The sequence below is a fragment of the Callospermophilus lateralis genome, chromosome 1 (assembly GCF_048772815.1).
Source record: "Callospermophilus lateralis isolate mCalLat2 chromosome 1, mCalLat2.hap1, whole genome shotgun sequence".
NCBI lineage: Eukaryota > Metazoa > Chordata > Mammalia > Rodentia > Sciuridae > Callospermophilus > Callospermophilus lateralis.
In genome coordinates this window covers 219,298,852-219,320,942 of record NC_135305.1, presented here as the reverse complement: position 1 = coordinate 219,320,942, position 22,091 = coordinate 219,298,852, and the positions used below count along the sequence as shown (strand labels likewise).

The 22,091-nt window shown below is 45.3% G+C and overlaps 1 protein-coding gene and 1 pseudogene across 4 annotated transcripts; one reads left to right on the top strand and one right to left on the bottom strand.

Annotated features, from left to right (window-relative positions):
* Window positions 1-18,205, bottom strand: Znf558 (zinc finger protein 558). Of its 4 annotated transcripts, XM_076849534.2 has the most exons (9): window positions 18,121-18,194; window positions 17,554-17,626; window positions 17,309-17,391; window positions 12,135-12,254; window positions 11,575-11,663; window positions 10,751-10,877; window positions 5,302-5,397; window positions 4,606-4,688; window positions 1-4,126 (listed from the first exon to the last, which is right to left on the bottom strand). In XM_076849534.2, exons 4-9 carry the CDS (start codon window positions 12,163-12,165, stop codon window positions 3,344-3,346), a joined length of 1,209 nt encoding a protein of 402 aa, XP_076705649.1. In that variant the 5' UTR covers window positions 12,166-12,254; window positions 17,309-17,391; window positions 17,554-17,626; window positions 18,121-18,194; the 3' UTR covers window positions 1-3,343. The 4 variants fall into 4 exon arrangements, with proteins under 4 accessions (XP_076705649.1, XP_076705658.1, XP_076705638.1 ...); XM_076849543.2 differs by lacking the exon at window positions 17,554-17,626 and having other exon boundaries at window positions 18,121-18,205; XM_076849523.2 differs by lacking the exon at window positions 18,121-18,194 and having other exon boundaries at window positions 17,554-18,014.
* Window positions 18,009-20,565, top strand: LOC143401428 (olfactory receptor 2Z1-like; annotated as a pseudogene).
* Window positions 20,566-22,091: the final 1,526 nt, after the last annotated feature.

The window sequence follows — 22,091 nt, the reverse complement described above, 5'->3', positions numbered from 1 at the left end:
CAACTGACTTGAGAGTGTAAGGAAAAGTCCTAACAATGACCCAGAAAACCAGATCAGCGCCATCATGGCTCTGACCACATCCTCTCCAATTCTCCCTCAATACCAGCCCGACACGTTCCTGTACCATACTGGCCTCATTATGGGCCTCTGTGTGCCAAGACTGCTCTTGCCACACAAATTTACACCTCACTGTCTCACCTCATCAAGGTCTCTGCTCAAATGTCCCTTAAATGAGGGGTCTACTTTCCTATTTTACATAAATGTGTTTTCAAGTCTCCTCAAATCTTAGAATATTTTAGTTTTCTGCCTAACAAATATGATATTTCCTTGTTTTCTATAATCTATCCCTTTCCCATTACGATGAAGTAGTTCAATAGAATGTACTCAACAAGTAGGTTAGTGGTCAAGAGGATGGGCTGTCTGGGTTCAAATGTGAGCTCTCTACTAGCCTGTGAACTGAGGCAAATATCATAAGTGCACCACACCAGTTTGCTCACGGATAGGTAGGATAATAACCAACATACTTAAGGAACACTCAATAGTTGATATTTGTAAGGCATTCTTAAGGTGCTATGTAAGTGTTTGATCATTTATTATCAATGCAATATAATGCTTTGTTATATGAAAACATGACCCCTACATAAAAGGAATGATTTACAAGAAAATTCCTAATCTGGTATGCACTTAGTTACAGCATATCAAAATAAATAAAAATGACAGAATTACAGGAAGAATGTTAATCCATAGTCATAATGGAAGACTTTACTATGCCTCTATCACTAAGTATGATTAAAAGAAAAAAAATCAGTACATATTATAACACAATAAGATTGTATTAATATGCATATGCCCTATGTTTACATATTAAAGAATATACAGTTTTCAAAGAAACATGAAACATGGATAAAATGTGACAAACTAATAGGTTTATGGTTAGATACTACATTCAGCTGCAAGTTAACACCATCTTGAAAACAAATCACTTTGGCTTTAGCCAGTGAGGGGTTACTTTTAATCAAAGGAAGAAAAATCTCAAGAATAAGCAGTCTCTGGCTGATACAGCCAGAGGCTCTTGAGGAACCCAAAGCGTTTTCTTTCTTTTCTTTTTTAAGTTTTGCTGCACTCTAGTTGTCAACACAGTAAAAAAAAAAAAAAAAGGCAACAAAACCCCCCCAAACAAATAAACCCTTCAATCTGCAGACCTTTCCAAGAGAAAGTAATGGTAACATGAATAGAAAAGAGAGCTTCCCTCAGTCCCCTGCCCCCAGTGAGTCCTGCCCAGTCCTCGTGTCCAGCAGAGTGGAACAAAGACTGCCTGGGCTTTAGGAAAGGTGGCAGATAATTTTCAACTCTGCTTACAGACAACCTGAACAAACTGTTAAGTAAGTAGGGGAGAACGGACATTGGGAAAGAAGCTAACAGCATCTGTCACACAAGTATAGGAGGAGAAAATAGCTTCATAAAGCCCACAAATTCTGACAAAAATACCACTTTGAAAAAAGTGCACCAGAAATGTTGTTTAATGTCCATTAAGATGAGAGCATTCGGGAGCTATTCAGAAATAACTTTTTGAATATGCAATGTACCAATGTTTTCAAAGAGTAAATTATAACGAATACATTGCAGTAAAATTTTGGAACACAACTTAGGGTTCATTTTAGGAAAATGATAAAGACGCAACGTTTATATGAAAACATACTGAAGTGCTGGGGCTATAGCTCAGTGGTACAGTGCTTGCCTCGCATGTGTGAGGCATGGGTTCGATTTTCGGCATCACATATAAATAAATAAAGATCCAGTGACAACTTAGAAAATATTAAAAACAAAACGAAACAAAAAAACAGACTGAAAAATTAATGAGCTAGTGGCCCAGCCTGCAGGTGAGATGTTGGCAGGGGACTCTACACTCACTGTACGTTTTGTTTCCAGTACAGATTATTCTGCAGTCATTCATGAAGTGCTGAGACGGAGGCACCTAACAGACTCCATTCCTGGTGTCCCCTGGTGTCCTCCAGTGAGTTCCTGAATCACTGAAAAACTTCCAAACACACTTATAGGTTTTGCATTCAGGGACCATTTAACACAAGAGGCATCCTTGAAGGCTTTCTCTGTTCTTTGTGTTAATAAATTTTCGTCTTTAAAAAAGTGAGAGAACAAGTCAAATGTGGGGGTGCATGTCTTTTAACTCCAGCTACGTGGGAGGCTGGAGCACGAGGATTGCAAATTTGAGGCTAGTCTGGGCAACTTAGCAAAATTCTGTCTCAAAATGGGCTGGGGGTGTAGCTCAGTGGTAGAGCACTCATTTTGTTAAGTACTGTGTTCAAGCTCCAGTACTTAACAAAACAAAAAAACCAGAACATTCTCAAGTCTTTCCCATAGTCACTGTGGGCATACCTCACTGTCTGGTGGTCAGTAATGTGGACATTTGGGCCACAGGGTTTTACACATTTCTGAAGTCTTCCTCTGTTGTGTGATCTCACGTGTGTCAGACACACTCTTTTGACCTTCAGAGGGCTTTCCCCTGAGTGGGAGCTATTACTGAAGGATTTCCTATCGTAATTCCACTCCTCAGGTTTTTCCCAATACATAATCTTTCGGGCACGTTGGAGTGAGTGTGGGCTGAAAGCTTTACCACAGAGACGGTGCTCACAGGTTTCTCTCCAGAATGGATGGACCAGAGAGCTTACTGAGGCTATGTCACAATGATTAAAAGGATAAGGGTCTGCTGAAAGCTTTTCTTCATTAATTTCATGGCAACATTCTAAGAAGGGTCTCTGATCTGTCTCCTGATACTCATGTTTCTGTAGTCTTCTCCCACACAGTATCACAATCATTCTGTGACCAATTCCATATGAAAGAGGTGAAAACATCCTTCTGCGCCTAGGTGGTAGGACATTATGGCTTCTTCAGTGGCCCTCCCTTGAATCACTTGCTTTGGGAGGAACCTGCTGCCACATCGTAAAGCTACATAGCCGTGTGGAGAGGCCTACATGGTCAGGAAGTCTCCTGTCAACAACCAGCACGGACATTCTAGGCATGTGAGGGCCATATTGGAAATGGACCCTTCATTAGCAAAGACTTGCTGACCACAGCCCTGTCTGACATCTGGGCTGAAACCTCAAGAGATTCTGAGCCAGAACTACAAAGCTAAACTGTTCCTGAATTCCTTTTGGAAACTGCGAAATAATAAATGCTTCTTGTTTTAAGTCAAAGTTTTGGGGAATGATTTGTTAGGCAGAAACAGATAACTTGTATACCTGGTGTGAGTCCTCTCAGGTTGACTTAGGGTGAGAGGTCAACAAGTGCTTTCTCATAGAGATTTCCAGTCATTTCTCATCACAACTCATATCCACCTGTTATGTATTCTCTTGTGCACAGAGAGATAAGAGTTGCTGGTAAAAGATTTCCCACAATGGTTACATTCATAGGGCTTTTCTCCAGTGTGAGTTCTCAAGTGCTTCTTAACAGCAGAGAGGTTATTAAAGGCCTTCCCACAGTCACTGCACTCGTAGGGTTTCTCTCCAGTATGTATTCTCTTGTGCACAGTCAGAGAAAAGCTGCTGCTGAAGGATTTCCCACACTCATTACATTCATAGGGTTTCTCTCCTGTGTGAGTTCTCACGTGCTGTGTCAGATAGGAGCTCTTCCTAAAGGCTTTCCCACAATCATGGCACTCATACGGTTTCTCCCCTGTATGAATGCTGTTGTGTCCAGTAAGAGAGGACCTGGTGCTGAAGGCCTTTCCACACTGATTACATTCATGGTGATTCTCCCCTGTATGGATTCTCTTGTGGCTTTTGAGGTTACAACTAGTGCGGAAGACATGAAAACACTGGTTACATTCATAAGGTTTTTCTCCGGTGTGAATTCTCACGTGCAACCTAAGGGATGAGGGATCACTAAAGGCTTTCCCACAGTGATTGCATTCATAGGGTTTCTCTCCATTATGAATTCTCCTATGAATAGTAAGGTAAGACCTGCTGCTGAAGGATTTTCCGCACTGATTACAGTCATAGGGTTTTTCTCCAGTGTGAATTCTCTTGTGCTGAGTAAGGTTAGATTTGGTGCTGAAGACTTTAAAGCACTGATTACATTCATTGATTTTCACTCCACGATGACTTCTTTCCTGTTGATTGAGAGGTGAATGGTAACTATAACATAATATTTTTAAATATTTGATATCTGTGTATCAATTCTCTTTCCTAGGAATTTTGCTACATCATTATAATTGATGTTTTGGCTACTTTCAGCTTATGTATGGCTTCTGACTTAAGTCTTTGAAGTTGAAAAAGAGAGATGCTTTGCCATAGGTATTTATATTCACTAGACATTTTCTGATAAATTTAAGACCAATTTATGCTTCAAATGGACAATACTTGAGTCACATTTAATGAAATAATTATTTGTCAGAACACTTGGTGAAGAAACAAGTTAGAAGTTAACTTACACTTTTCTCCAAAGTCACAGCAATTTTGCAGTATCTCTCTAGGGACACCATTTTCTCAAGTGTAAATGACACTTTCCACAATGAATGTCTGGGTTATTTCTTTTCTAGGATGGGATTTTTTCCTACTATGGAAAACCAGAAATCATCCATTGTCTTACCATTTTTATACTTTTAGTCTGTTCTTTTCTACAAACATGCTTCTTAGGAGTCAGCCATTTGGTTTTAAGTACAGTATCCAAATCTGAAACAAATTGAAAAGAAATTTATGTTGATGAGGAAAAGAAAAGACCACCACATGACTGCAGTTGGTCCTGGAGGGGGTTTGCAATGAAGGGGGCTTCGTTATGGAAATTTTAGGTATTAGTTTTTTAAAAAACAATTCTAATGTGGAAGCTAGACAGAAAAAAAAAATTTTAAAAGGGACCTCACAGAAGGGAGACCAGGAGAATAAAGAAAGGGGATCAGAGGTGGGGAGGAGAGGAAGGGAAGGACAGTAAGTTGATCAAATTATGTTATGTACATGTTCAAACATATCATAATGAATCTACTATGTATAATTATCATGCACTAATTAATTAAAATAAAGGATTCTAGAAAGATTAATAAAAGACTAACAAGGTATTATCAGAAAAGAAAAGTGGGATTTAAATTTAGAAAACAGCTGCATTTTAGTTTCTCCCTAGAGCAAAAGTAAAGTATGAGATGATGGAGAACTGACGAGAAAAGAAAAAGAGTACACAAGAAACTTCCTTGTCTGTCTTTGTCATTTTACAAATTCTCTGATAATACTCCCAACTCCTGAGTCCCTGGCCACAGCCGCTCCTCACAAGGACTCATATCTACCAGGTGCTCACCTGGACAGGTGCTGGGAAGGACTCCTCTCTCCTCTGTCACTGTCTTGTCTTCTTGCTCCAACTGGGAGATCAAACTGTGTTTATCAACATGACACCCTATTTATGGAGAAAATACACATGGTGTGCAGAGACTGTCTGCAGGACAGCAACTCCATGAAAACTAAAGCCAAGACTTCTGAAGATGGAAAAATGTGACTTCAGAAGCAGTGGAATAATTTCATCTAAATTCTGAGCATTGTAACTTACAAGGAACAAAAATGAAAGTATCCTTAACTCAATATTCAGGATGATAGGGCTTAAATAGTTCCAGAAGCCCATGCCTAAAGTCAGACACATCTTTTAGAGGCCCTCACTTAGTATTGAGAGTGAGGACAAGAGATGTTCTGTGCATAGAGAGGGCATTAGACAGACAGCTCTGTGAGTAGGCAGATCTATCTACCTTGTTCACCACTATCCCCAAGCCCTCCCAGACCCAAGATAGAGTGACAGCAATGAAAACAGTCGAGTAGGGAACTCTAAGCACCCATCCCTCCACAAAAGACTATAAGTAAACTGCAAAAATGTTCAAGATCATCTTTATTGGAGCTCTGGAAACTTATCAAAAGTTTATAGCAGTCAGTTAAATGTCTAATCAAGGGAAAAATAAATAGCTGGATCTGGGTAAGAGTATTATGACATTTTAACGGAACCAGACCAATCTTCTCTGTTTTGGCCGTGAAGACAAGAGCCAGCATTACTACTCATGGAGGGAGCACAGTGGACTTCACTCAGTGATTTCTTCTGACCTGTCTGTGGGCTTCCTGCAGGACTGGGTCAAAGGGCTTGCCTTATTTGTCTAACTCCCAACTCTGAGAACCGAGCTTGTGATCCGGGACCCGTGTCAAGTTTGCAGAGAAGGGCAGTAAAACACCATGCCTCTGAAGTGCCCCTCCCCTCTCCCCCAAACCTAGCCAAATTAATGGAACAATGAGGGTGAGTCTAAGCTGCAATGTCCAGATACATAATATTCTGAAGGACCCTGGGAATTAGGGTAAGTAGTGTTACCTGTAGAAAGCTGCTTTCTTACACGCATGCCAAGTTCCTTGGGTGCTGGTCCTACAGGGACAAAGTAAGCTGGCTAGTGATGTCACTATTTCTGTAGTCTAGCTTATAAACCCCTTTCCCTGTGGTAACTGGTGTGGAACTGGGGGCACTGTGGAGAGGAAAAGTGCTACTTGTCTAGCCAGTGACCACTGGACAAAGTATTGAGGGGGATGGACATGCTGTTTTCTGGAGTCATTTTGTGAGGGATGGAGGCATTATTCAAGGAAGCACTGTGAAGGACGAAGGTGCTGCTGGCCCAGCCTGTTGCCCCTGGACACTCCCTGCAGGCATTTCTCAATTAACCCTTTGACTCACATCCCATTCTCCAGATGTCGTCTTTGGTCTCTCAGTAAACCTAGTGCAAATGGGCTGTGAACCTTCCACATGTGACAGATTTAAAGGCCAATGTATTAGTCAGTCCTGCCAAAGAGTAGATGCAAACAAAACTAGTACGACCAGAAAGCCTGGAAGAAAAAGTGGGGAAAAAGATGTTTGATGTGTATGGCTTTGAACAGTCCCCCATGCTCCTAGGAGTTCAGAACTCTGGAGTACAGCTACCCTACAACAACAAGGCTAAAGGGACACCTTCAGGCTAAAATCAAAGGACAATGGAAAGTAACTCCAATCCACACAAGGGAAGAGCACTGGCAGGGCTGGGGCGGCTCCAAGGGAGAGCACTTGCCCGGCTTTCATCCTCAGCACTGGGACAAACAGAATTAGAGAACACAGGTAAAGGTAAACATAGAGTTGAATATAAGTCAAGGAAGATATAGGGTTGGTTTGCAACTTTTCTATTTTTCTGATATCACTTAAAGATAAAGACCTAAATTGATTAATTATAAATCTACCTTAATGGGTGCATAATTCATGATGATACAATTTAAGACAAAACAACTATGGGAGAAGGAACACAGCTACATAGGAGTAAAATCTTTTTTACTATTGAAATTAGGCTGGTATTAAACCAAACTAGACTGTTATAACAAATGAAAACATAAATGGTAATCCTGAGGGCAACCACTAAGAAAATAACTGAAGAATGTTGAGAGCCACAGCCGAAGGGGCCCCAGCAAACTTTCAGACTACCAGCTGATGATTGGCTCACAGCGGCCCCAGCAACATCTAGCTGATTGGCTCCTCTGTGGTGATGCTCATCGGGCTGTTTCCCTGCCCTTTCAGGCCACGGAGCTGCTCATTGGGGGACTTTTTTGGTTCCGCCCACACGACCCAGCCAATCGGCCTCAAGAGCAGGTGGATTGTGGGAGGTAGGGAGGCTGGTGGTTGAGGGAGTGGCTTGTGGGAAGCCGGTGGTGGCAGTTGGGCTCTGAAGGTTTTCTTGAGGAGCTAGCTGTTTTGTTTGGCGTGTGTGGTTCTAAAAATAAAGTTTGTTTCTTTTGACAAGTGGCTCCTGAATTGTGCCCAGCCAGACAGTGGCAGAAGAACACACAAAAGAATGGGAATCAAAACAGCCCATGAGAAAATAGTTAACAATAATGGAAAAATTGAGAAACAAAAATGAAAAAAAGGATGAAGCTCAATTAAAAGGCAGAATTTTGGCAGAATGCATGTAAAAATAATCCAGTGACTGCTATGTATTACAGGAAACACATTTTACAGTGAAGACACTAACATGCTGACAATGAGAGGAGAGAAAAGGATGCACAGAGGCACTGCAGACAAAAGCCTAGAAGAGAGGGCAAGCCTCTGCTGAGGTCAGGCCGAACGCTGCGCTTGAGAGAAGACTGCTGCAAGATACGAGTAGAGATGTCATATGCATCATCGATATAAACGTACAGGGCCAATTCACAAAGAAAATTCAGTAATTATAAACAATACATGCCTGATAGAACTTCAAAATAAAAAAATGTCAGAATCGAAAGGAGAAAGAGTTCTATTCCTAGTGGTTTGAGACTTCAATACCTCATTTTCAATAACGAATAACATAACTCATATTGGTTAATAAGGAAACAGAGGACTTAAGAAATACTTCAAGCTAACTGGACCTAAAAGGCACAAAGAGCAGCCATCCAACAAGAGAAGACACACTGATCCCAGATGCTTATGGAACTCTGGCAGGTCATATGTCAGGCCATAAAACAGGGTTCATTAAATTTAAAAACAATGAACTCACTGGGCACAGGGGTGTGCTCCTGGAGACCCAGCTACTCGGAGGACTGAGGCAGGAGAACTGCTTCAGCATACAAGTTTGAGACCAGCTTGAGCAACGCAGCAAAAGCCCACCTCTTAAATAAAATAATAAAATCATAAAAAGCATCTTCTCTAACAGAATGAAATAAAACAAATGAGCATCAGAAGGATACACACTGGGAAGCTTACTATTGTTAAGATCACAATCCCACCCAAAGTGGTCCACAGAGATAAGGTGACCATATCAAAATCCTGATCCCCTTCAGTTTTTCCCCCCCCAGAAATGGAAGCAAGTCTGAGAATTCATGTAATTGCAAAGGAACCTGGATAGGAAAATCAGTCTTAAAAAAGAACAAAGCAGGAAGACTCACATTACCTTATAAAACTTACCAGAAAGCATCAGTTACCGAGAGAGTAAGGAACTAGCAAGGTCACACCTGAGGACATCGGGAGAACTGCGAGCACACAGGCTCTGACGTCCTGAGGCCAAGTAATACTTGACAAGGCCCCAAGACCATTTGTTGGGGGGAAGACCAGCCTCTTTTACAAAGCTGCACAACTGGGGACACACATGCTAAAGAATGAAGCTGACGCCTTCTCCACACCTTATGTAAGATTAACTCAATGACTCAAACACCTGGATCTAAATGCTGACACTAGAAAACTGCTGGAAGAAAACAGGGCTAAGTCTTCACGACTGTCTTCGGCAATGGTTTCTTAGGTAAGAGACCAAAAGTGCAAGGAGCTACGAGGTAAACTGGACTTTATCAAAATTAAAATTTTTAAGCATCAAAGGACAGAATATCTTGAAAATGAAAAGAGACCCATGGAATAGAGAGAAATTATTTGCAAATTATACTTTGAATAAGGGTTTACTACCCAGAAGACACAACAAACTTTTATAACCCACTAAGAGAAGAACCGACAACCAATTTAAAAATGGGCAAAGGATTTGATTAGACACTTCTTCAAAGAAGAGATACAAACAGCCAGGAAGTGCATGGAAAGAGGCTCAGTGTGGTCAGTCACGGGGAAATGCAGATCAAAGTGAGACTCCACTCCACATCTCTCAGATGGCTACCACCAAGGACACACATGGGAAGGTGGAGAACGCTGGACTCTCTCTCACTGTAGGGATGTAAATTGGTGCAGTTGCTGTGGAAAGGGCTGGTAGTTCCTTAAAAGCTAAACAAGTATCATGACCTATCAGCATCCCCAGCCAAGAGAACTGAAAGCAGGTATGTCAACAAAAATTTACATACAAATATTCACAGCAGTATTATTCATGATAGCCCCAAAGCAGAAACAACCCAAATGTTTATCATCCAATGAGTGGATAAACAAAATTCGATTATGTCCACACAATGGAATACTATTCAGTTCCTATTAAAAGGAACGAAACACTGATATATGGTACAACAGAGCTATAAATACTGTGTCACATGAAAAAAAAACACAAAAGGTTACATATTTTATAATTTCATTTACATGAAATGTTGGGAATTGGCAAATCCATAGACAGAAAGCAGATTAATGGTTACCAGCAGCAACGGATGGAGAAGGTAACGGTACTGACTGCTTAAAAGGAACAGGATATTTTGCTACAGTGAAATACCTGAAGCTTGGTACTTATATTTATAAGCTAAAGAGGTTTTATTTTGGCTAATGATTCTGAAATTTGATAAGTTGAAACATCATGGTTGTAGGCCTCTAGAGAAGCCTCTGTGGCTCTGTTATAACATGGTAGAGAAGTGGGAAGGGAACCAGCTCCCGAGAGATGGGACTAAGCACATGGTGTGGCCTCCCTTTACAACAACCTATATTCGAGAGAACTAACCTGGTGCCACCGACCTGACTCATTCCCTTTCTAAGAGTGCTGCTCCCTGATCCACTCATCTCCACCAGGCCCCACTACCTTGGTACTGCTTCACTGGGGACCAAGTTTCCCGTACATGAACCTTTGCGGGAGACACTATAGTTGCGGGAGACACTATATAGACACCCAGAGCGGGGGTGACAAAGAGTTCTGACTTTGTAGTGCTAATGATGGCACACAACACTGAGAACATTAAAAGCCACTTGATGGTACATTCTGCAATAATTCAACTGTTGAATTTTGTGTCCTATGAATTTTACATCAATAAAAATAAAATCAGAATAAAAGGAAAGTCTTGCTACCTGAGCCATTAAATCAATGCAGGGCTGACATTGGGCTTACCGAGGGAGGCCAGGTTCCTGCAGTTCTCCAGCATCACGTCTCGGTACAGAGTTCTTTGAGACGGGTCCAGCAATGCCCACTCCTCCTGGGAGAACTCCACAGCCACGTCCTTGAAGGTCACCAGGTCCTAGACCATCACAAACATTATGGCTTAGCTACAGAGCTGCCAAAACCAACAGGAAGAGGTCCAGGATGACAGATCCAGGGACAGGAAACCCAGAGCAGGATACGGGTGGGCAGGTCTGGGCTCTGTCCTCGGTGCTTGCCTCCTATCTACTGGGCCCACCCCCAGATCCAGCGTTACAGAGACCTTCTTTTCCTACTGATTGTGAGCCCTTGGAGTCTTTCTTCCCTCAACTCCAGGGTTGAACAGAAATACCTGGTAAAGGAATGAATGATTCCCCACAGCCATCAAAAGTTGTCTGAGGGGCTGGGGCTGTGGCTCAGTGCAGAGTGCTTGCCTAGCATGTGTGAGGCACTGGGTTCAATCTTTAGCACCACATAAAAAATAATAAAGTAAAATAAAGGCATGCTGTCCATCTACAACTATAAAAAAAAGAGTTGATTGAGGACATGGCTATCTCTTCTCAGCTTCCCCTTGAACTCTCAGAAGCACGTGATGCATTTATGGAGCTAAGAAGGAGCTTTGACAATGTAGTAGGTATTGACGTACTTGGACGTCTTCTGTGCAGCCCCTGAACCTTCATAGGGGGCCTGGGGGTCCTGTGATGTCTAAGGACCCATCAGTTGTGAGGCTCCAGGCCACTAAAGGAAGCAAGTTGTCCAAAGGAATGACAACAGGGAAAAAGGAAGAGCCGACTCACCTGTAGCCAGCTGGCCAGGAGCTCACCAGCCAGCCCCTTCTTCCCTCTGCAAGGTTTCCTGTGAGGGGCTGGGCACAGGGAAGACTGATCTGGGGAAGAAGGAACAAGTCACAAGAATCCAGAATGCCCAGTGCTGACACTCTGGAGGTTTCTCCATCCACCTGTGCTTGACCATACACCAAGACACACAGCCCATAAACAAGCCCACCCACACAGATACCCACCTGTACCTTCACAGAAAACCTGGACAAAGCTGTCTACCCTTGCCAGAAAACTCAAAGGTCTGACTGCACATGAAGAAGAGATTGCTGCCATCTCACAGATGAGGACATTGAGGTTCTCAAGTTTTTCTCAAGTTTACCAAAAGAATTAAGGATTAATTCAAAAACTCCCACATATTCACCATGTAGGTGACAGAGCACTAACATACAAACACCCAAGTCCTAAGTCCCAGGAGTCACCCCACCTGACCCCGGGGCCTCTGGGCCCTCTCCTCTGTACTGCTCTGGGGGCTATGAACCCTCAAGCCTGAAATGGGCTGCCAAGACCCCCTGACTCACCACAAGTGGGGGGCAGAACAGTGGCTGCCATCCTGTGACTCCAACAGCAAAGCTTCTGAACACCAGGGTGGTGGGAAACAGGACCCTCCTCTTGCTCCCACGGGGCACTGGGAGAGCGCTCTGGAACAAGCAGGAGATAGGAAGTCTGCACAGCCTCTCCCTCTTGGGGCTTCTGAGGACAAGTCTTTCTTAGCCTGTCTATCATGCCCTCCTCAAAATACAAGTTCTGTCTTCCACACTTGGTCTTTATTCTGCTTAGCAGGTTGTATGTCAGGGAAAAAAAAAAAAAAAAGCAACTGTTTTCCTTTCACTCTCACACCACATCAGCATGGAATTTTGACACCACCTATGTGGATTTCTCCCCACAAACAAGTAGGCAAATGATTCTGCAGTGGACACCAGCTGGGCACATTTTCTCCCTTGACAGAGTGTCACAGCCCACAGGTTGGGGGCTCATCCCCAAGGCCTTCCCCTGCACTTTAAATGTGAGTCACAAGTCCCAGGTTGTTCTGTATGCTCTGGCCAATGGCTGTAAATGGGGTTTCCCACAAGCGCCTCCTCAGGTTTGATGTATTTACTCAATGGCTTGGAGAACTCAGGGAATCACCTACAGACACTTACTGTCCTTATAAAGGATATCACAAAGGCACAGATAGAGGTACACAGGGGACGCATGGGGAAGGGGTGCCTTCTCTGGCTGTGTCCCCCTCCGGGAACCTCTCGTACAGTTACCTGGGGTCTCTCAGAACCCTGTCCTTTTGGATTTTTATGCAGCCTTCACTGCACAGGCATGACGGCCAACAGATGGAGCAGGGGAAGCCACCAGGCCTGTCTGTTGGGATCTCCCTGGCCTTTCGGTAGGGCTTTCCTCACCCAGAGCATGGGACAGAACCCCTCTGGAATGAGCAGTGTCTATGACCATTATCAGACAAGGTATGGCCAGCCAGAGGCAGGAGAAGACTAGATCCTGCCTTGGAGAAGAGAAATTTCACTTTATGGCCTGACACAGGGAGGAAGCTGAGCTAGGAAGCGTGCATGAAAACCAACACACTGCGTATCATAATGGCAGAGCCACGCGATGGCACAAGCTGTCTTCCTGCCCCCAGGGGTAGGACCAATGTCACTGCTCCACTCCTCTTCAAAACTGTAGCTTCACTGAGTCTCCTGAATATTTTTCCCATCCCAGTTGTTATCACAAACCTCACAGCTGCGACCCCTCAAATTCTGGGACTTTGCCCCTGACTCTCATTATTCCTTGAGCCTCCAGTCCCACCTCATTTGGTGGATGGCAGTGATGCTTACAACATTAGGGGTGTCTCAACTCCAGGGCCCCTGTCCCGTTCCCCATCGACCCCACCTTGCCATGGTCATCCACTGGCCCTGGTGCACCACCTGGAACAATCAGAAATTTCTATCTCTCTGAATTGAACCTTCTTTCTTTTCTACTGTTCACTCATTTTTTCCTCTCCTCACATCTGAGCATACTGGGCCTCCAGCCACCCTCTCCCGTTTCCTTGTTCGTCATGGGCCAGCTCCTCTCTCATTTCACACACATCTAGCTTGACTTCATCATCTCCCTGTCAACACATGTCCTTATCCCCACCTCGAGCTTACGGTGGCCCAGCAGAACTGCAGCCAGCCAGGATTCCATCATCACCTGCTTATGGCCACATTTGAGCACATCAGCCTGCACAAGGGCTGTGATATGGTCACCTCTAGACAAACAAGCTCATCAACATGAACAGAGTCACCAACCCTGCAGGACAACCCCACAGGACCATGTAGCCTCACTCATCACACCTGTCGCCTCCCTGCGAGTCTTGCAAAAGCTCCCTATTTCCCTCTAAGGCAACCAGCTTCCTAATTGGCCTTGATGACCCTAGCCTCCTTGATGACCCTAGCCTCCTAATTGGCCTTGATGACCCACACAAGAGTGTGGCCCCTGACATGCCTGAATGAGGGCTGGCTCTGCCGAGGGGGTGACAGGAAGGACTTCTGAGGACAGGTCCTAGAAGGCATTGCAGCTTCCGCCTTAGGCTCCTGTATGCTTGTTTGCTCCAGGGGACATCGACTGCCATGCTGGCAGTGAGCAAGAGGCCCTGCCTGAGGCTTAGGGGGAGAGGAACTCAGGCTGGCACTGACCTGCCAGCCACAGGGAGGCCTGGAGAATCCCGGAGTGCATGGATCCTGCAGATGGCACAGCCCCAGGTGGAAGTCCCCTGAAACCTCGGACTGTCCCAAGCCAGACCCTTGCAGCCACACTGCTCCTGCATTCCTGATCCACAACACCCCTGAGAGATCTGCCCTGCCTCCCTCCCCCTGTTAGACAAGGCATAGCCCCCCGCTCTCTGCAGGCTGCACTCGGCAGCTCTGTCTCCTGCTTTGTAGGAACTGTCCACTCTTGTTAGTCTCTGGTCATCCTTTCCTTTCAAGTTCTCCCTCTCTCCATTCAAGTCAGGTCTAGGATCCTCAGCAGTGAAACACACCTATGCTCCGAGCATGGTTTTCTTTCTGTTACTGCCAGTCTCTTTCCCTCAACCCAGCCAGAGTCACTCACTCCCATCCTACTTGCTTCCTCACATACCACCACCTGGTGTCCACCACTACCACCACCTTAAGGGTGATGCCCCTGGCAGTCACCAATGCACACCACAGTGACAGAAGTGCAGACCGCAGCCCCTCACATCAAACCTTCCTGAGGTCTTTGTGCAAGGCCGGCTGACCCGGGAACTGTGACAGAACTGTCCTGCCTCCACAGGTACAGGAGGTCCTATCTCCCCAGCAGGGACCTAAGTTGTGCTCAGGTATAGTTTGGTTACTGAATTGAGGAGGGAGAAAGGGTTGGGATCCAGCCAGCTCACTGGGACCCCAAGAGGAAAGCAGGCAGAGGAGGCACCGAGATCCTTTCAGGCCACAAGCTCCTCTTCCTGAACTCTCCCATTGGAGCAGAAGGAGTTCCTGTTCAGTTGGATTTAGTGACTCTTGCCCTGCCCTGGATATGTTGGTGTTGGAAAAGGGTCACAGAGGATGGGCCATTCTACATCAGTGATGTCCAGTAGAACTTTTGGGGATGACAGAAATGTTCTATAATACTGCTCTGTCCAATATGGTGGCCATTAACTAACCAGATGTGGCTACTGAGTTTTAAAATGTTATCTGTGGGACAGAGAAAATGACCTTTTCATTGTGTTCAGCAGCTACCACAGTACGACAGGGCAGCTGTAAACATACTTGGGCCTGACTCCTCTAAGATTCAGAAAGGATCCTGGGAGTGGCAAAACGAGGGTGGGCGTATGGCCTTGGGTGAGGGGCTGGCTGTAGGTTTGCACAGGTAGAAGTCAGAAGCACACTAGTCCTTGGTGCCATCTGATGAATGCAAATGTACTTTCAGTGAGAGCAATGAGAGCGAGCACTCACACTTTCTCTCTGTTCTAAACTCCCCAATTCCATCTTTCTACCTCTTTCTTACTTCATAACCACCATGTAAACTCAGGAACAATCATCTGATTCCCAAATTTCTCCCTAACAACTCCTATCTTGACTGATTCAAGCCTTCATTTGGAGTCCTGAAGTCCCATAGCCTGAGAGCAAATGCACATATACCACCCTCCAGCTCTCATGTCCTTGGTGTCCTCACACTGGCCTCAGAACAGAGAACAGCCAGGCCAGGTCTGCTTCTGCCTTTGGGTTGGGTCTGATGCACACCCGTTCTTCTCTGCTGCCTAGGCCTCAGTCATCACTGTCTTCCCCGTTCCCGGAGTGTGCTGGGTCCTCTCCTGCTCAGAGGTTTTCCTTATGCTGTTCCCTCGACATGCAGTGGTCTCTTGAACACACCCTAGGGCCCTCACCCATCTAACCCTGCAACTAGCTAGACTCAAACCCCCCTTTAACTCTCAAGCTAGATATTAGCATTTTCCAAGAGGATTCTCTGTCCCCTCACAGTGAGTCCCATAATACTCATTTAAATTCATCTTCCCAATTAGAATGGACACTCTAGGGAGGCAGTACAAGGTCTGTTTTCTCCAGGGTTCGCATGCATCTGGACCAGGGCATGGCTCAAGGAGGTGACCAACTGCTGTTTGCCTAGGACTGTCCTGGTTTGAACACTGAGTGTCCTGTGTCCTGGAAAACCCCTTAGTCTCAAATAAATAGGAACAATCTGTCACCCTAAATTGTGTACCCAAATAATGTATATGGTGTGATAAGCATTCTTCAACAATGTTACAAGAAAGCTAGAAGGAGAAACACACATATACATAATAAAATCCCTCAATTAAAATAAGATAATTTGAGATTCTCAGCATTATAAAATGGGCCACATTGCTATTTCAGAAGTTTTAAGAAATAAGTTTATTAGGAGGCAAAGTGTTGAGGACCATCTTTTTTTTTTTTTTTTGGAAATGACTTTGTTCGCCTTTAGTCTATGAGTTGTTGCTTAATCAATTTCTCAAATTTTTAAAATTTAAATTCTTTTTTTTCAATTGTAGATGGACACAATACCTTTATTTTACTTTTTTTTTTTTTTTTTTTAAAAATTTTAAAGTGGTGCTATAGATAGAACCCAGTGCCTCACAGGTGCAAGTTAAGTACTCTACCACTGAGCTATAGCCCCAGGCCCTTCCCAAATGTTTTAAATCTCAGTGTGTGTGTGTGTGTGTGTGTGTGGACAAACAACTGTTCAACCCAATTTAAAATTTCTGTTACTAAACAAGGATGCTCAAATCATCTTTTCTGCAAATACCCCTGTGTTTTGAAGCTTTGTGGAGGATTTATAGGTTTAGAATGGGATGGGTCTGAGAAATGCTGCTAAGTATCCTGGTAGCCTTTAGTGGGAAGCCTAATAACACTAAATAAATAGGAAAAAATACACATAAATATTTTTTATATTTATATTTACATAAAATCCTGCATTTTTAAATATTAGGGCATACAGAAAATAATTACATATGCTTAAAGTTACTTACATGGATGTCTTGTAGGCTTATATGCATTTAACTATATTTACTTATTTATACATACATATTTTAGAATCCTTCCCCTGAATATAAGCCATCAAATAATTTTTCTTAAGATACTTTCACTCGTAGTCCCTCCTTCTGGGTACAACCTAAGTACAGGAAAAGGTGCACTGGCCACCCTATCTAGGAGCCTGTTCAGTTCCACATTGTACTCACCTGGTCACACTGAGTTCCACGGATCAGTGGATCACTGAGGCTGGTTTCATCATAAACCTGAATTTGAACGATGCTTTTCTTTTCTGAAAAAAAGAAAAAGGCCCAAGAATTGATTTTGATGCCTTTTATAATACGGTTGTTAGACAGGGATAAACCACTCCATTCTCCGTTTTCCCTTCTTCTTTTTTGTACTTAGGGGCTTAAGGTGTGATGAGGACCCCGCCTGCTGGCCTGCAGGGATTTACCTTATTCCTATGCACATGTGCTCAAGACGGGAGAAGGCGGCTTCGTGTGTACCCTTGGACTTGCTCAACCAATCTGGCTGGAAAGATTTTTATGGTGACTCCAGACGTCACCATAAAATCGGAAACGTCTTGTCACTTAGAGGCCCTGTACGTGACTCAGCTGAATTTTAAGCAGCTCATCTGGTTCATTCGGAACTTGAGATGCGAGGCCGCAGGCAGGGCTCCCCGCTCGGCACACAGCTCTTTGTTGTGGGGGGCTGCACCGAGCGGTGGACGCGGCGTCCCCGGCCTTCACCGCGAGGGACAGGAACACTGGCCCCAGCCCCGATCTACAACCCAAACGCCTGTAGACTCGCCCCCGGCGCGGACGATGTGGGGGCTCCGCGGGGTGACGCGGGGTCCCACCTGGGGAAACGGCAGCTGGGCGCTGACCCCAAGGAGCAGCCTGAGGCCTCATGCAGAGGCGGGGCTCCCGGGATGGGCGGAGGGACGCGGAGCCGGCGGTCGGGGGTGCCCGCGGCCCACGCCCCTCCCTGAACTCGCACCCGAGCCCCTCCCGCCGCTCACCGCCTCCGGCCCCTCCCGAGCGCCCAACGCGCCGACTCGCGGAGACGACCGGCCTCGCTCCCCAGCGCGCGACGCGCGGCTCCTCCCACGGCACCGCCCCGCGCTTCCGGTCGTGGGCGGGACGTCCCGCAGTCCACTTCCGGTCTCGGGCTGTCAGCCACAGACAGCTCCTCTAGTTTGGGACTGCGTGGGGCGGGCGAGGATGCTGATCGCGCACCCCCTTCTCGGGCTGAGCTGTTTTAGTTTTCTTAGTGAGCGTGTGCACGGTTGTGCCCTTGGGTGGGTCAACCGCGGGGGCGACATCAGTCCTGGGTGGGAGTCGTGGGGAGGAGCGGGGTCGGCTGGCGGGTGCCAGGCAGTGGAAGGCGTCGGGCCCGGGAGGCGGGGCCTGCCTGTGGGTGAAGACCGGTTCCGGAGGCGGGGCAGGGGCGGGGCCCAGTTCTGGGGGCGGGGCGGGGTGGCCCAGACTTGGAGAGGCTGGCTGTGGTGGGTGGAACCTAGGTTTGGGGGCGGGGCTGTGGGCAGAGACCGATTCCAGGAGTGAAATACAGAAGGGCTGGGTTGTAGAATGGGGTTGCCAAAAGTCCCCTGGGGCTAGGGATTTTAGAGACCAGCTCTGGGGATGTTAGAGGTGAGATTTTTCTTGGACTGTAGAGATAGAAGGACGCTTAGAAACAACTTTTCTTCAGTCTGATCTCCATGATCACATAGCCCAATAGAATCAGGTTTTATATGCACAGTTCCCTATAACTTGCTTTCCCAAGGCAGAAGATAAGGATTTAATACTATCTTAGTTTAAAAACTTTGGGGACACAGGAGGGCATTAAGTCGTAGATACATGTATAGGAAATCTTCAGTGCTACACATTCAGTAAAATATCCTAAATCCCACCATTGTCTCTCAGTCCTCTTGCCCAGAGGACTTCCAGATAGAGTGTGTACATGTATGTGTATGTATGTATATGTATGTGTATGTATGCTGTAGTAATTTATAGAACAAATTCTTATACCTAGTAAGTCACTGTTTTAGATACTGGAAATATGTATTGAACAAAGCATACAAGATTTCCTAATCTCAGAGAACTTGGATTTTAATGGTGGGCAGGGGGAGTGAACAATGAATATTACAAATAAAAAACATGATGTGTTAGATATTGATAAATGTAAAGGAAAAAATGAGGAGTGTAGTCTTGAGTGATCTTACCATTGACCATGTGTTCTCTTTTCTAAGCCCAAAGACTCCAATTGTAGTTTCTCAGAGTGAGGCCTCTCCCTTGCCCTGAACAAACTACTGACTGCATTCTAAACACCTCTTTAGTATGATGTTTACCCTGATTCTGGGGACCCCAGGGTGATTGGAGTGTGGTGGCTTTGGGGAGTGGAGCTGGGAAGTCTTAGTAGCTGCAAGGGAGAGAGGCTGCTAACTTTCATAATGGACAGCTCCTGGTTGTGAGCCAACAGAATCAACAAAGGACCTTATAACATAAGTTCATATGATGCTTTAGCAAGAAGATAAATGGTCATGGCATATTTTCCTTCTGATTTAAGTTGCATATCATAATGCTTCTCAAGAGAGCACTCACAGGAAGCCATTATTGATTAATGGTGGCATGAGATGAGACATCTTTGCCATTCTTTCTAAGGTTTCTTGCTGAAGGCTTTCTCTTTGTCCTGCATTAAAGTATGTTGAATAAAGCATGGGGGCTATAAATCATTCCCTGGCCTTAGAAATCACACTTTTGGCCTTTTCAGTCTCTCTGAGCTGTATCTGTGCCTTCTATTACGGTGGTGGTTGTATCTTTAAGGATTTCTGGAAAACTGCATCCCATTTTTTTCTGATCAGACCCCTAGTACTTTGTGCTCAACTTACTTCCTCCTTTGACATTCACTTCCTTCTGGCCACCATCTCTGAGATGGCATCACACTTCTGCACAGAGGTTCCATCTCCTTTGGAGATTGTACAGCTTAAATTATTCTTCCTGTCACTGATGTGTGTGGCCAAGGGCGTCCTGCTGGCCCTCATGTCATACGACCGGTCCATTGCTGTGTGCCACCCTCTGCAGTACCCTGTGCTCATGAGACGCCAGGTGTGCCTGCTCATGGTGTGCTCAACGCTTGCACCCAGACCTCCATCACCCTGCACTTCCCCTACTGTTGCTCCCGCACCGTGGACCACTTCTTCTGCGAGGTGCCAGCCCTGCTGAAGCTCTCCTGTGTGGACACCTCGGCCTATGAGCGGGCGCTGTCCACCTCGGGAGTGCTGAACCTGGTGCTTCCGCTTTCTCTCATTGCCGCCCCCTATGGCTGTTCTGCTCATGCACTCAGAGGAGGCCCCGAGGCAAGGCCCCGGTGCTCCTCACACATCACGGTCATGGGACTCTTCTGTGGATCTGAGGTGTTCAGGTACATGGTGCCTGGTGCCTTCAGAGGGGCAACATGGAGGTGAGGATGGCTTTGGTCAAAGTGCTCCACACGCTGGGCTCCCTAGGCCAAAGCTGACCACACGTGGCTGCTCATGTGAGTCCATGTCTGACATCATACTCATCTCAAAACAGTTGTTTTTGGGTGCAGCTGCCAAGGCCTTATGTTCAGGCTAAATATTCAGATAAAAGACTAGTCGGATTCACATTTATGCCCCCTTCATGAAGCTTCCATCCTCATGACCCAATTACTGCACCCTCTAAAGGCCTCACCTCCTATTGCCAAAACATGGCAGGGGGTCAGGACTTCAGCATATGAATGCTAGGGGGGGCATAAACAGTCCACAGCAATTACTATGTAACCACCATTATAACAGATTTATCCACCCCATACACACTCTTATCTTTGTAGCCTAGTATCATTTTTATTAGATTTATATACAACATTTATATTACTACAACTATTTAATTGTATCTTTATTTTAGGCCTCCTATCACAAAGTACCCTGTGCACATTTTTCTGGTCCTTCAAAATAAGGTAGTGCCTCCCACCCATCCACTGGCCCCACTCATCTGCATTTTCCACCCCAGCATTGTATTTTCTCGAAAGACTACTTACATATGAAACCACCATATCCATTTCCTGATGCTTCCCTACACAGGAACTGGGGACTCTGCTGTGCTCATCACAGTGTCTCCAAGTTTGCTTAGAAAACTGTCAGGCATGTGAAACTGAACAGGTATCTGAAGAAGAAACAAAAGAATAAAAACACATTAATGAAAGAAAGACTAGATGAATATGTCAAATCTCAGAATCCAATAGGGGGAACAGCACCTCAATGTGAGCCTCTGGGAAAACCAAAAATACCAGTCACTTGTATATCATTCGGGAACTCCATTTTTTTAAAAAATAAAGGGCTTGGTGCTGAGAGTGCAGGGCACCTGAGTATTATCAAGAGATTATATAGTTTGGAGAAAAAAAGAGTCCTTATGTAGAAATCGAGAACCGTCTTGGGGCGGTGAGATCAAATCTATGTTACATACCTGGTATGTTAAGCCACAGGGAATGTACAGAAATTGGGGTGGGAGGGATAGTCCTGAAATAAGGTGGAATAGATGTTATAGGTGTTTCTGATGAGTTTCCAGGTGACCCAGTGCTGGGAGAGAACTCTTATGTGCACCTGACAGCGCGTTTTCCAAGTGTGGCGAGGTTCAGTTGAGTAGGGATGACACGGTCTGGTGAGCATGAGCCATGGGGTTATAAGAACGTTTTATTTGGGCTCCAGGCAGTCCTTCCCTTTCTTGGAGCATTTGCAGCATCATAGATTTCCCAAAGTGATGGATGACTATGGGACACACCCAAGAAGGAGCAGGTGCCCATAGTTTATGAACAGAGCATGTTTCTTGGTAATAGAGTGTCATGGCTTGAATGTGCTTTGTCCCCTCTGGAACTCCTGTTGGAGTTTTATCCCCCATTGTGAGCTACAAAGAGGATGGAAACTTAGGCTGACTACGGTGTTCAGAGATGGGACCATTAGGGGAGGATTGAGAT

Bases quoted from the DNA above. Each gene is read 5' to 3' on its own strand.
- Znf558 (XM_076849543.2), bottom strand. From the start codon at position 12,165: ATGGCAGCCACTGTTCTGCCCCCCACTTGTG. The intron at 10,878-11,574 runs GTGAGTCGGCTC...GTGATGGTCTAG, and splicing joins TCCTGGCCAGCTGGCTACAG to GACCTGGTGACCTTCAAGGA. The intron at 4,689-5,301 runs GTGAGCACCTGG...AATTTGTTTCAG, and splicing joins CCTTCCCAGCACCTGTCCAG to ATTTGGATACTGTACTTAAA.